This window comes from Rhyacophila brunnea, unplaced genomic scaffold (genome assembly GCF_057557595.1).
Source record: "Rhyacophila brunnea isolate RB1 unplaced genomic scaffold, BYU_Rbru_1.0 scaffold_3, whole genome shotgun sequence".
NCBI lineage: Eukaryota > Metazoa > Arthropoda > Insecta > Trichoptera > Rhyacophilidae > Rhyacophila > Rhyacophila brunnea.
In genome coordinates this window covers 55,710,828-55,726,102 of record NW_028232965.1, presented here as the reverse complement: position 1 = coordinate 55,726,102, position 15,275 = coordinate 55,710,828, and the positions used below count along the sequence as shown (strand labels likewise).

Sequence of the window (15,275 nt, the reverse complement as noted above, 5' to 3'; positions counted from 1 at the left end):
TTTATAAAACAACGTCCATCTAAACTTATCCTTTCGTAGATGGAATATATCAATATCCAAACTAATTTGCTTGAATACTAATTGCATTTAGAAAGCCGTGAAGGTTTTTTATCACAATGCATAATGCATTGTTTGAGCTTGGTTTTTAATTGTTTACGTTTTAGATTTCTGTTCACACAGATCATTGGTCATTTTGGTTTATATCGTTAAAGAATTTTATTTATCAATGACTATTTAAATTTAAACATGAACTTAAATTAGCTTGAATTTACCATACAGGAAAGACTGTTAACTAAATTTACATAGGCTCGCGTACATAGTTTTTGATATTTTATATGGCAATCGGGGCCGTTCGTTGGTCGGCTTATTAAAATTTGATAGTATAAGATACCGGTTGATATTTAGCCGTTTGCAGCCAGTGAGGTTTTATATCGCCATGGTGGACATGAGCCTAAACCGAGTGTAGGCTATATACGATTTTTACACGTCCGGCATCTCTACTAGTGGAGCAAAAAATAATCAAACCTCACAACACAATATTGACATTAATTATAACCCTACACGAACTCAAATGTAAATTTTGCTACTAGTGCTGTATTTCGTAAAAACAATATTTATATGAGTGATGAAGTGATAACCCATTTAACATAATCTCGCTTAATTTTTTGAAAATATTTGAGGCTGTTATTTGCTAACACAGCTCATTCCCAAAAACATTATTTACGGGATTATACAATAAGCTGTTGTATAAACGAATAAAAGACTAATTTGTTTATTTTTGAAGTTATATTTCTTTTGGGGCGTTTAGGAAATCAGATCAGGGTCAACGCACTCGATTGCATTCGAACCACCGATTGTTCGGTTATCAGCCGAACGCTCTACCTTTACGCCACAGTACGATACTGCAATCGTGACGATTATAGAGTATAATATTATAGTTTAGAATTATCCCGCCATTTGCAATTCCTGACGTAAACAAATGATTAAACGTCAGTTTCAACGAGTTCGATGAGTGACAGTTGTTACTTAAAAAATAAAAACAACGAACAACCATTATATAATTTAGTAATATAAGTTAAAGTGTATAGAAATAAACCAACGGCCTTCCAATAAGCGATCCTTTTTCTTGAGTGTGTAATTTAACAAGATAATTAAAAGCTAGTCAAAGAATCTAGTTTATCACAAGTTTTGTTTTTGTTTTGTTATGCCAAAGAAGTATAACTTCTAACGCGCGTACATAATTAAGTACACACACCAATTTTATTTTTTAGTTCATTTTGTAGTGTAGTAAATTTAAAATAGAAAACAAATGGAAACTTATTCAATTCAGTATTAATAAAGAATCTATTTTTTACCTCTTATCTACATTTAATGTTTATATCAAGCCAGGTTTGAAAGCGATAGTTGGATTGAGCTGTTTCTGCAACATAATAATTTGAATTATCCGTATATGCAAGTATGCAACCAATAATATACCACTATGTTATTCACATGACCCAAAAACTGAACCCCTATTGGCTAACGTGAAACGTACCGTCTTCGAAACTAAACGTTAGTGGAATAAGCCACATTTGAAAGTTTTCATTTATTTTGTATGTGATAAGCCGGGTTTGAGGCTACTGTCTAAAAATTCATTTAAAGTTTATTTTTCTTTACAAAATGTCATTTAACGTTAACTTTTCAACAATATTGGAATGAGTCGTGTTTTCAAAAAGTGGCCTCATTTAAAACCTCATGATACGAAAAATATATTGTGGAAAACCGGTTACAAAACTCTGTTCTAGACTTCAAGAATAAGTACCATGCTTACAATACTTTCATTTAATTGCACTTCCTATGTAATAAATGAGCTTGAAATCACGTTTCGCTGTACGGGACAGACATCAAACTTCTACTATTCTGGAAAATAACAGCAAAGTGTGTCTGTCACTGTTGATGGTATTTTCCTCCGTCATTTCCATTCAGTCGCCAGAGCCGGACGAAGCGATTAATTAAATAAAATCTCCTACATTGTTTTATTCATTCATATCTTTTTCAATCCAAAAGATTATTATTATGCTAATTTAATGAAAAACGTTGTCTTTCAGGGATATCCCTTCATGTTTCATTCAATTAAATTAAACCATTTTTTTTACGTTCGAGAAAATATTATTATCTTTCGTAGGGACCGTTTCTTTTTGTTGAATTGATTGAAATATTTTATGTTTACGGCTGATGAATTCTCATCAAATTAAAAAAAAAATATAATTATAAAATAATATTATGTTATTTCGAAGCGTTATTTGGTTAAATTATTACATTATTTTATACCGTAATATTTTTTTATCTGGAAAAACAAATTATTTAACAATAATTAATATTTGCAATGAATTGAATCGTTTAACTTTTAAGGAATATCGGTAAGTATATAATTGTTTTAATAATTAATGATTAAGGGGCTACAGATTTTTTTCTATTGTAGTATATTTCGGAGTGTTATAATAGGTGACATAAAAATAAATAAACACGTTGTAAGTAGTTTTTTCATCACCACAAACTATTTTTGAAGATTTTAGAATGTAATATTCCATATATTAAACAAACATAACTTTAAAACACCTCAGATATAATATACACACTAGAAAAAAAATCATTTGAAAAAATTCGATGCTCGACGGATTTTAACCCGTATTTCCGCTAGTATCGCGTCAATTTGCTCTAAACAATTAAGCTACGAGCCTCATACCTAATTGCGATAGTTTAAACTAGTAGGCCCTACATAAAATACTCATCAAATTGCGTTATTATTGACTATCGGTTTTTGTGTTTTAAATCAAGGAATATTAATTACCCTCATTACTAACTGACGTCCGCTTCTCGCCAATTATTTAGTTATAAGTCAACTTGAACTTACTAACAACCATTTCTTTTATTCAATGAATGATTCATAAGATTTGAGAATGAAGCATTCCATATTATATTGAATATACCTACATAACGTATTTAATACATAATAATGAATCATTAAAAAAAATCACACCTCGTTTACAGTACTTATACTAAAGTGTTTATATTATTATTTATATTATCTTATATTATTAAACTTTGAAGTCTTTTTCCATAACTTGATGGCTTATGCTATTGAATCCCTTTGACCATCGGCTTGCAAGTATCCTAACTCATTTGTCAGTTATTATTGACATTTTTTTAGTTCAATACTTACGTATAAATTTAATACATAACGTGGTTAAAATAAAATTGTTATATTTATACAGTACTATGCGTACAGTAATATAGCTTAGCTTAGGCCGGTGTATTTGTTCACGGCTACAATATTACTATTTTCCCTTATAGCATTTTTTATATACGCAATATATATTCCCGTTTTCTTAATAAAACGTAATATTAAAGATTATGTCAAAAGCTTTGTTTTTCATTATGAGAAGGAAAACTATTTTTAGCAAAAGCTATTCCCACAAGAAAAATGATATTTTTGCGGAACGAGTTAGCGTTTTTTATTTGGAAAACCACGACCTCAGATAACCATTTGTATCAATTATTACGGCAGTTGGAATATTATTTCATAAAAACTTACACGGTTACAAATTCGTTTTTATACCAACTATCAAAAATAAAAAAAATCAGTGTACGTATGTACGCGCGTTAGAAGTTATACTTCTTTGGCGTAATAAAACAAAATAATCGCACACCGCGTTAATCAAAATTCACATCAACCAAAAATATTCAAACATAAAATAGTTTTCACATAAACTAATTAATACCAGACAAAAGTAACTTACTTATCACACTTAAAAATATACGTAAGCTTAGTTTTGACAGCTAATCACACAGAAAAAGAAGTACAATTCACAAAATATTTTTCACCAAGCAAAATAATCTATACTCCTGTCTGTGGTCACTATGGTCGGCTATGATCACATCATTGCGCGAGACGTCGTGTTTCAGACCTGTCAAATAAAGTATGATATTAGATAGAATTGGCGTTTTAATAGCCCCATATCAATAACAACTAGAATAAAGGAGGGCCGCTTATTGCAGTGCCGCTGGTTTATTTCTATACACTTTAACTTGTATCACTAAATAAATTTTATAATTATTTCTCGTTGTTTTTATTTTATTTTGGCCAACAATAATAAATTCGTTTCCTAGGCAACGGAACAATTCTACTATCAAACTTGCGTTTGTATACAGCTGACTGATTTTCAGCTAACTTACACTTAACTTACTTAACATACCGTCAATTACTTTCGTAACGGCTCTCAATTTCACTCTCTACCAAACGCCCCAAAAGAAGTAAAACTTCAAAAAATAGAAGGATTAGAAAACATGACTAGAATTTGTACAGAAATAAACCACAATCACCAACACAAATCATGTTTACCAACAGGCACCGCTTATACTCCAATATGAAAATGAGTATGACGAAAAATCTTCCTGTGGGTCTATTCTATACTTATCGACCGCTAAAGTGATAAAGTAATAAATATTATCATACTTAGGGTAGGTTTGTATCAAAATGTTAGCACTTATTGTAACAATTACACGAAGTTGGTTTTTATTGTTGCAATAAGTGCTATATTTTAACAGCACCTATCTTGCTGCTGTTGAAATATCGCACTTATTGCAACAATAAAAACCAACTTCGTGTAATTGTTACAATAAGTGCTAATATTTTGATACAAACCTACCCTAAGTTTGATACTATTTATCACTTTAGTGTTCGATAAGTATAGAATAGACCCACTGGTTTGGTATACATACATGATACAAGCCTCAGCGGTTTAGATTTCTTTGTATTCATATAAAGAAGATGGATTTAATCCTATACTTAATCCTAAATCCTTCGTATACATTTCTCAAACATATACCCTGCATATATTCCTAGTGTATAAGTAGTGATTTGCAACCTTTTTATTTTGTGGAATACATGAAACATTTAGTAAAATCTCGAGGAACACATACCTGGCTGAAACGGTTTGCATATAACTGGGGCTTCTCAGAGAAGACGTAAGGCCCCGTGAAACCGGTATTTTTGCGAACAAATTACGAAGTTGAGGCCCCAAAAAGCTAATTGGAAGCCCTTATGGATGACCTGGAGCATCTACCCAACCTTTATAATGATTTGTCCATAATATCTTTATATAGGTCACAGTAAACGTTGTTTACTCTGTTGCTAAAAAGGTTGCCAATTGTACTCTTTTTTCATGCTTTTGTGAATTCTAATGGAAGCCTGGTTGGGAATCATTAGTACCTACATAACATATAGCATCTTTTGCAATCCCAAATTGAAGCGTATTCTAATATACTAAGAATTTCGGCTATTCATTATAAGTACAAAAAAATATTTCGATTTCAAATCTAATACTTAATAATGTTATTATTATCTACCGTATTTCATGAAGTCTTACTTCCACAATAACACAAAGATAAGAGTGAAAATATTTATGTTGAAAATATTTTTGCAGGCTTGGCTCGGCTAACCGACATCTGACTTATATGTTTCGCGTTTTACTTGCGTATATCGTGACTCATGACGTATATATTTGCCAAAATATTTCTTAAATATATGAAGTAAAAATGTATTTCGCCAAAATCCGAAGCTTTTCGTAATCATTTTGCAAGTAATGCCATCTGTTGGCAGTGTGTTCCCTCTTTTGTTTTTCTTGAGAGATATCTATATTTATGATTTTCATTGCTTTTCTTACTATGGCCTGTAAATAAGTTTATCTCATTTATTATTACCTCTAATGGTATAATTTATGATTATTTCAACGAATAACGTATAGAGGTTTCGTGACACGAAAGACTTAATTAATTTAGATAATATTATTGAAACCTAATATCTACGTACTTTTAAAGAATCAGTATTCTTACCACAAAAGAGAATAAATTTATTTATTATTATTATTATTATTATTAAACTGGCGCTAGGGGCCGTTCAGGTCCATGGCCGACTGCACAACGTTTCTCCAGGAATCTCTGTCCAGCGCTCTCTCTTCCCAGTTGACTATCCCCAGCCATTCCGCATCCCTTTGAATGTTGTCCGCCCATCTCCGTCGAGGGCGGCCAAGAGGTCGAGTGCCAGCTGGTGTGCCTTTGTAAATCCTATAGAGAGTTCTAGATCTTTCAGATCGTACAACGTGGCCTGCCCATCTGAGCCTTCTTGACCTCAGAATATTAGTGATTCTAGGTTGGTATCGGTCGAAGAGCTCAGCGTTTGTGCGGATGCGCCACCGGTGGTTCTCATTGACGGGTCCAAGTATTCTCCGGAGGATTCTGTTTTCAAACACTTGGAGCGCCTTTTCTTGTTTTTCTGTTAAACCCCACGTTTCACATCCATACATGACGATTGGCTTGATGACCACGTTATACACCCGGAATTTCGTTTTGATGGACAACATTTTGGACCTGAACAGACGACTCAGCGCGAAGTACGCTGCATTTCCACTTCTCAGTCGGTCAGAGAGCTCTAGGGACATTTCATTTTTAGAGGTAATGTTGGAGCCCAAGTACTTGAAGAGAGAGGTTCTCTCGAACGAGGAGTTTCTTATTCCAATGTTTCCAGAGGGTTCAATGCCTCTTGTCATTTTCAAATACTTGGTCTTTCCCACATTTACTCGTAGGTTCAACCTTTTCGCTGTGTCCTCCAGAGGAGTGAATTTGTATTATAAGACTTAATATTAATAACAAAATATTTTGTAATTACGTACATATATATTTTCAGGTGACGGTCTAATCGAACTTTATTATTAATATGGTCATCACCATCGTCACCATCGTCACCATCGTCACCATTATCACTTCCTCAAGTAACAGATTTCAAGATTAAAGTCCCTGCCTATTCCAGACCAAGATAAATTGGTTCATTGAAGTTAAATTCCCTCCACCAAACCCGCCCCGCACCACACTCGGTCTTAATCGAGAGTATCACGGGACCCGTCAATTGGTGATGTGAAGCATCTAAAAATTGGCCTGGGAGTGTCCTGGGAGAAGGTGCCCAAGACTTAGGTTGCTACGCTCAGAGTGAGCTCTGACTGAGTTTACTGAGTTTACTCTAATTCAAAGTGCCAGGGAGAGAAAAAGCACATAGAAATTACTTAAAAGAAAATGAAGCTACTTATTTATTATATCAAAGAACGAAGCTAATCATACAGGCAGCAAAATTTATGTGAAGAGATCTTCACGCCCGTAGTAAGACGCCGCAAATTTTTTGAATGCAAGATAGTTGGCCTTAGTAGCAACCAGGTCGGACGGGCCGATGGGTCCAACAACTGGTTGGACCGACCTGAGCATCTCCTCCCGTTCGGAGCACATACTCAGACACTCCCACAGGATGTGATTGGCATCCTGTATTTCCCCTCCGCATGGACATGTCGGACGGCTTGCAAGTCCAAGCTCAAAGAGCCTGCCAGCGAAACCACCATGGCCAGTCACAAATTGACTGGTGTAATGGTCTGGAGTCAAATACTTGGTTATCTCCATTCGCCACTGTATGTCTGGAAAAAACGCGTATGTGAGCCGGCCCTTAGTAGATTCGTCCCACTTTCGCTGCCAGGTCTTAATGGCCGCGTCAAGCGACATGAGTCTAATTTTGCGCTTCAATAGTGCTAATCCCTCGCCGGCTTGTCGAGGGGGGGGGACGAGATGAAAATCACCAACGTCAGCCTCCTCACCTTTGAGGAGCAGCATTGAAGCGCCGCTGACCTGAATGTGCAGGTCAAGTGGGAGAATACCGGCCAGGACCGGGAGCGCGTCAGTTGAGGTTGTACGGTAGGCCTTGGTAATGGACAGGAGCACGCTGCGCTGTCCTCTTAAAAGAGAGGCTCTAAGTTTGACACTCTTGGGAATGCGCGGGCACCAAGCGCTGGCGCCGTAAGCCGCGATTCCCATAAAAATGGCGCCGTAGGCGATCTTGAGCGCCCTTACTCTTAAGCCCCATCCTTCACCAGCCATGCGGCCGACCCTCTGGAAGGCCACCCCAGCCTTGTGGACTTGGGTTTCGGCATGGTGTTGGAAATTTAGCATGGTGTCCATCTTGACGCCTAGATAGGTGACGATCTTCGACACTTTCACTCTCGTGTCACTGAATCGGACTGTGGGTGGTCTCGAGCAGTTCAGTCGTCTCGGTCCTTTGAGGACAATGGCTTCTGTCTTGGAAGGTGCGAATGATAGTCTATTTAGTTTACCCCAAGCCTCAATTGATGCTAAGGCTTCGCCAACAGTGCTCTCAATCTTCGCCCTGCTGTCGGCCTCGACCAACAGCAGCGCATCGTCTGCGTAGGCAATGACAGTACAGTCGGTTGGAAGCGGAATTCTAAGGAGATCGTCGAAGAGTACGTTCCAGAGAAGGGGCCCGAGGACTGAGCCCTGGGGACATCCCATGCTGGTGTTTCTCTCTATTGTTGTTGATCCAACTCGAAACTCGATCGATCTATTCGTGAAGTAACTTTGAATCGACGCGAACAAATTTCCTGGTAGTCTCTTCAGCCGAAGCTTTCGAAGTATAAGAGGCCAGGACGCACTATCAAACGCACCTGCAATGTCCAGGAAAACTCCTAGGACGTATTTACGGCGAGAATTTTCAGAGATGGCAATCACGTTCCTAATGGCGTCGACTGTTGATTTGCCTCTTCTGAATCCAAATTGCTTATCGGAAAGCGGCGAGTGTGTCTCCAGGTGGGCTTCAATCCTGTGGCACAGTAGCTTCTCCAGCACTTTGCCCAGGGCGGGCAGGAGTGTTAGAGGGCGGTAGGCTTTGGGGCTTGACGGTTCTCGGCTGCCAGCTTTGGGGATTACCTTAAGTAAGCCCCTCTTCCAGCAGTCGGGGAACGTGCCGCTTCTGATGCAGTCACTGAAGAGGGCTGTAATCTCTGGCGCGGCGATGGCCCATGTGCGTTTGACAAGTAAGTTGTCAATGCAGTCCGGGCCCGGGGCCTTGCCAGCAGTCAACGTGCGCATGATTTGGTTGATCTCCTGTTCGGAAGGCAACGATGAATGATCCGTGTCGATTGGAAGAGAAGCCTCAAAGCGGGTCGTCCTCATGGCGTCATCATCCCTGGACTCATCATCCAGAGGGATGAGAGCCTCGAGTAGGACCGCAGCCGTTTCAGACTCGGTACTGGTGAATCCGCCACCCGGTTTCTCGATGCCGCACAGGAGGCTCGTCGGTCTGAGTCCCAGCCTCAATGCACGGTATGGAGGACCCCAGGGGTCCGAACCTCCCTCAATGGTAACGAAATTACGCCAGTAGTCTTTCTTGGCTTGAGTGATTGCTTTCTTGTATTCCGTTCGGGTGAATTTGGCCATGGTTGCAAGGGGATCGATGGAGGCAGGTGGTTGCTTGCGCAGGCGTGCACGTTGATGGACCTTGCGCGCTTTTCTGAAAAGATCACGCAGGCGCGAAACATGCTGCGTCCACCACGGCGACTGGCTTGGTGGCTTGGGCTTGCAGCGTCCGAGTGAAGCTTCGGCTGATCCGGTGATGTCTGCAGTCAGTCGTGAGGCGGCCGAGTGTACGTCTGGAAATCGGATTCTGGATGTCCTGTCAAGCTTTTTGGAAAGCGCCTCTTCAAACTTTTCCCAATTCCCGTCGCGGGTTCTAAACCGCGCGGGCGGAGTTGGGGAAACGTCAGAGCCGCCATCGTGCGAGGAGACAGAGGCCAGCTCAAAAGTGATCAACCGGTGATCACTCATGGAAGCGCTCTCATGGACTCTCCAGCCGCTGATTCGTCTCGCAACGGATTCAGTGGCCAGGGTGATGTCGATGTGGGTGCTTCCGGAGTTTGCGTGCGACACGAAAGTCGGCATGCTGGTGGGGTCGTTGAGGACGACCAGGTTGTGCTGGTGAACTAACTCCTCGATGGCGTCCGCGTCGCACAGGGGGATATCCACGGGCGCCCAGAGGGGGGATTGCGAATTTGCATCCGCACAGATGATGACATCCCTGCCACTAACTGCGCGAAGGATGCCGTCAAGCACTGATGCCACGTGTTCCTTTGTACTCTTAAAGCTGAAGTAGGCGGAGATAACCACCACGCTGCCTCCTCCGGGAAAGCTTATGTCTGCACACGCGACTAACTCAGTTGACAGGTGCGAGAGCGACAGCACGCCAAGGCGAGGGTCAAGAGCGAAAACGCAAGCCTTCGGCTCCACACCCCTGGCATTGACGACAAGACCCGCGCACCCGAGTCCCTTTTCAGTGACCTTGGGGCCCCTTTTAGAGGCCCAGTGGTACGGTTCCTGTACCAGCGCCAGAGACAGGCCTGTGGCCCGCATAGTCTCAATTAACTCCGCCGAGCCGGCGTCGCTCAGGTTGACGTTCAACTGAGCGAAGGTAATCATCGCGTGGCAGTGTAGTCCACCATAGCCCTTTCACGCAGCTCGGCGTGGAGCCTTGCTGGGCAATCGAGACTGCCGGTGGAGTGATCAGACGGCTGCTTGTGCTTGTAGCAGGCCACGCATTTGGGTGGGTTTCCTTTGCTGGGGCAGTCCTCGCGGTCGTGGCCGGAGATGGCGCAGTGGCTGCACGTCGGCGTTTTGCTGGTGCATCCTTTGGCCATGTGACCAAAGAGGTGGCATATATTGCACTTCACTACCCCAACGTAGTCCCTAAGAGGGAAGGATTCCCACCCCATGTAGAGTCTGTCCTCTGCAATAAGGGCAGTCCAGATGGCCGCCGGGGCGAAGACCACAAAGTGGCATCTGCCGGTTCTTGGCCCGGCTTTGTGGCTCAGTCTTATGTCCGCGTATGCCTTTTCTGGCAGGCCGGTCTGTTCACGGGTGGAGGTGAAGATGGCTTCCCGGAGTTGTAGTTCTGTGAGTGTAGAGGGAAGGTTGAAAATGATTACACGAGGCTGCTTTTTCCCGGCGAGCTCGGCTCGTAGGGCAGCCTCCGAGGTCTCCAGGGCTTTAATAAGGGCCTTGGCCTCGACTTCAGAACGGGGATGAACAATTACACCTCCGTTCCTTATATTACGGATACCCGTAATTTGAACCCCAAGAGACCTGGGGTCGAAGGCCTTCTTAAGGATCTCCTTCGTGGTATCCGATTTCTTCTCCCCAGATCCGGTCGGGAAGAAGAGAACTCCCGGTCTGGGGGCGAGGGGAAGCAAGGATGGAAACTGTTGGTTGGTGGAGGCGGAGGAGGTAGAGGGTGCTGCATGTGTTGACGTCGTGGCCATGGGAAGGCGGCTTTTCCTGCCCAATGCCGTGGCCCATGACATAGGGGCAGGTGTCGTGGCGGCGGGTTGGGCATTTGCGGGCGCTTGAGGCTGGATGGTCTTAAGTATCTTGGTTTGAGCGTGCAAGTCCTTAATGGCCTTCTTTTGAATTTTGAGGCCAGAGGTCCTATCTTTGAGCAGTTGTTCCAGGTGTAGTATTCTGGCTTCTTGGACAATGGATTTTCGCTCGAGTTTGGCCATGGCGAGATTCTGCCGGCTGTGGGCTTCAGATAGGTTCAGCAGAGCATTGGATATTCGCTCTTTGGCGCCGGCCTGTTTGCCGCGGAAGGCCGATATAATCTCGTTTAGACAGGTTGAGACTTCGGTATAAATTTCGTCGTGTTGATCAGGGTCTATCCTGGAGAAGTCCATGGGTATCCCAATGTCTTCGCCAGAGGAGGAAGAGTCGTCATCATCTTGTCGAGGGGGCGCCTGATGGTTTTTTGATTTGGCCTTTTTTGGCTCCGGTTCCGTAATTGTTGGAGATGAGGTTGCTTTTTTCGTTGGCGTTTTTGGCGAACGTTGTTTAGTTTTGGCCGTCCTAGCCGAAGATGGAGCGTAGGCAGTGCATCCTGAAGTGGATGCCGTGAGGGACGAAGAGTTGTCGGGGTTGGTATGATCCGGGGCCTCCTGTGGAGGAGTGCGCACCATATTTGGCATGTAGGTGCGCAATGGTGTGAAGGTAGAGAGTGAGAGAAGGCGGATGGGATCTGTATTTAATATGAGGGATCGTTACACGGCCGGTAGTTTGGATATTGTGCAGTCTTAGTGTTTTAACACTTTTGAAATGGTGGAAGAGGGCGAAGCGATGCGATAGTGTGGTATGTTGAGTATACAACAATAGTGCCTACTCTGCTACCAGGGGTGCTCAAGTGTAGGGTCGGGGTCCAAATGGGGTCCCTTGACGTTTGGTCAGGGGAGGTCAAGTTGGGCCCGCGGTCCAAAAATGGTCCCTATCCAAAGTTGGACAGGGACACGAGGGGGGGTACGGCGGACCTCAGAGACGATGTTTTGGCGAGGTTGACGTGAGTATATGCTGTGGTAACGAGGTGACGGGGGAAAAAGCGTGAAAAAATTCTAAGTCCAAAATGGGCTTGATGTAGGTATATAATAAATAGAAAAAGAGAGAGGTTTGGTGAATCTGAGAGAGAGAATTTAAAGGTCGGAAATTGAAATATGAAATATTGGTGCGGGTAAGGCGAGGTGACCGCCCGCTTTGGACGGCCGCCAAAAAGCGACTGACGTCAAAAATTTAAAAAGTGGGCGTGGATTTTGAAGTATGGGTTTAGGATGGAGGAACAACCGCGAAAAATCACTGAGGTTTCACACTATTCACATATGAGTAACGTTATTATGTTAGGCAGACGGTTGCTCATTCACTGTACGAGTTTGAAGTGATTTGAGCGTCTGGTTCAAACTATAATAATATTGTCTTTCGATCGATGCACTGGTCGTCCCTGCATATAATATATAGCAGTTCCTACACTAAATTTATCACGCAATAAATATTATATTATTACAATAATTAATTATTATTACAATACTATTATTAAATGAAGGAATGGAAATACTTATTTTAAAACACCAAATCTAACAACAACAACGCTAATTACATCTGTTTATAACTTGTAATAATAATTAAACTAATTAATTTAATGGTTATCAATTACACGGGAGCAATAAATTTATGCAGAAATATGATTGTTCGCGAGTTCATTGCTGGTTGGCAAGGAAAAAGGCACATTTACCGGGAAAGTCCTAGGGGAAAACACACAAAAGTTTCACAAATCGTATTCCATGGGCAGGCAAAGGTATTAGTTAAAAAACGGGATCAAAAACTTGTGAATAGCAGGGTCAAAATTGAAAATAACGAAAGCGAAATGATAACGATGCAAAAACACGTCAGAACGGCTCGACCGTCGCTGTAAAATCTCTTATTCAATAAATTGGTTCAGTAAACATTCTTCTTCTTTTGCCATATCCGCCCCTTAACTGGAGCATATGGACACCACGCGGCGCCTCCAAGAATCCCTGTCGCTCGCCAGTCTTCTTGCTTCGTTCGCAGCTCCGCCGTATACACTCTGTAGATTGTATTTAGCGGCCTCTCAGGACGCCGGAATCCGGTCGGCTTGAAGAACAGGCAAGCCAGGTTGAAGTTCTCTTCTGGCATCCGCAGCACGTGGCCGAGCCAGGTCCAACGTCGCCTCTTCACTTTCAGCATGATGAGAGGCTGCTTGGTGCGTTCTCTTATCTCCTCGTTGCTCCTAAAGTCATACCACCGCACACCCAGTATTCGTCGCAAACATTTGTTTTCGAAGCTCAGTATACGGTTGCTCTGAGCCTTCGTAAGGTGCCATGATTCGCTACCGTAAAGCAGCACCGTCAGAATGCAAGCGTCGAATAGACGGCATTTGGTTTTGACCGAGTACAATCGTGAGTCACAGACATTCCGCATCGAGTTGAATGTTGCTCCAGCCATTCCCATTCGGATAGCGAGCTCTTTCTGCAAAATGCCATCTCCCGTGATGTGTACCCCCAGGTACTTGAAGCTGTCGACGCTCTCGATATTTTGTCCGTCGCTAATCAGAGGGAAATCTGAATCAGGACAGGTGCTATTACACAAGACATTGGTTTTCTTCGCGTTGATTTTCAAACCAACGCGAGAGGAGTTGTTATGCAACCTGTCGATTGTCTCTTGAATGCCCTCGATTGAGTTGTCGAATAGGACAGCGTCATCGGTATCATTGTATACCATAATTGTTTCCGAACGTTTACATAACATTCAGAACATTAATTAAAATATTATACTGGTATTAAACGTCAAAGTATTTTTGCTTATAGCGTCGTGGGTCTCAGGTACGAATCCTGGGTCTGGCAAGTACACATATTGTTTTTCAATTTGTGTATGAGCCAGAGTATGGCCTACCGAATAGGTTGAGCAAGTGGCTGAGTTCCATTTATCGTAAAAACAAAATCTGTTAATACAAACCTCCACCCTGTGGAGGCCCATAGGATCCTATTAGGATCGGACATGGTCGGGATGTATTTTTGTTTTCCGATGGGGTTAGAAAACATAATTCATATTATACAGAAGACTGGGCTTTGCATCAACGCAGACATTGTCAGCCCGTCAGAGTCTTGCTAATAAAAATTATCTTTGACCTTTTATGCCTGTCTGGCTCACAGTTATCCATAAGCTGCATATTGTGTCGAGCTTACTAAAATCGTCCAATCAAGATATGTGTGTGATGATTTTACAATATACCATACTCCGCTGACCTTAGTTGTACCATAGATTTTTTTTATCTCTAAAATTCACATGTATACCAATATTATATCAGTCAATTATGTATATATTTTTATGGGTATATCCTATAATTGACTGTATAATCCTTTACGATAGTTAATAATACGCGGTGGCAAAGGGTGGAGGTAGGCTGTTAAGATCTGCTACAAAAGTGCACATTAAACTTTGTCAGTCATACGTATTTGTTTTCATTGAAATAAGACCACAATTTACAGATGGTGTTGGTTAGTTTTCAAAATTCAATTAAAAAGCGAAAACCTAGCCATAATAGATAATAATCAAAAAATACTCGTATATTTATAAAATATCTAAAAATATGCAATTAAATCATACAAAACTTTCGATATTGTATAGATATAATAATATTTTGTATTTATTTTAGTTTGGCCTAATGAATTTAAAAAAATTGAACCAACAATATGTGTAATATGTATTCTTAATCTAACGCAATGAAATAAGTATGAATGAAAAAGTCTACACAATTTTGCCGTACTGCCCAAAATATACCAAAACTATTATGGTTGGGTTAGGCAGGGTTTAATTTATTTTTAAAAACAAACCTACACCATCTGTAAATTGTAGTTTTAGTTAAGTATAAACAAATGCGTACGGTTAACAAAGTTTAATGTGTACTATTTAAGACGGATCTTAATAGCCTACCTCCACCCTTCGCTACTGTACCATACTCCGCTGACCTTAGGCCATAAATTTTTCCAGGATTTTCTTCTTTACAATTCATATATAATAAA

The 15,275-nt window shown here is 41.3% G+C and overlaps 1 protein-coding gene across 1 annotated transcript in view; it reads left to right on the top strand.

Annotated features, from left to right (window-relative positions):
• Positions 1-15,275, top strand: part of LOC147068583 (uncharacterized) — a 435,171-nt gene that overhangs the window by 307,739 nt on the left and 112,157 nt on the right. Inside the window, exons 11-14 of the mRNA XM_085953004.1 lie at positions 9,018-9,229; positions 9,550-9,843; positions 10,380-10,807; positions 11,001-11,245. Of these exons, the coding sequence (XP_085809130.1) occupies positions 9,018-9,229; positions 9,550-9,843; positions 10,380-10,807; positions 11,001-11,245 (1,179 nt within the window). The remainder of the gene's footprint in view (positions 1-9,017; positions 9,230-9,549; positions 9,844-10,379; positions 10,808-11,000; positions 11,246-15,275) is intronic.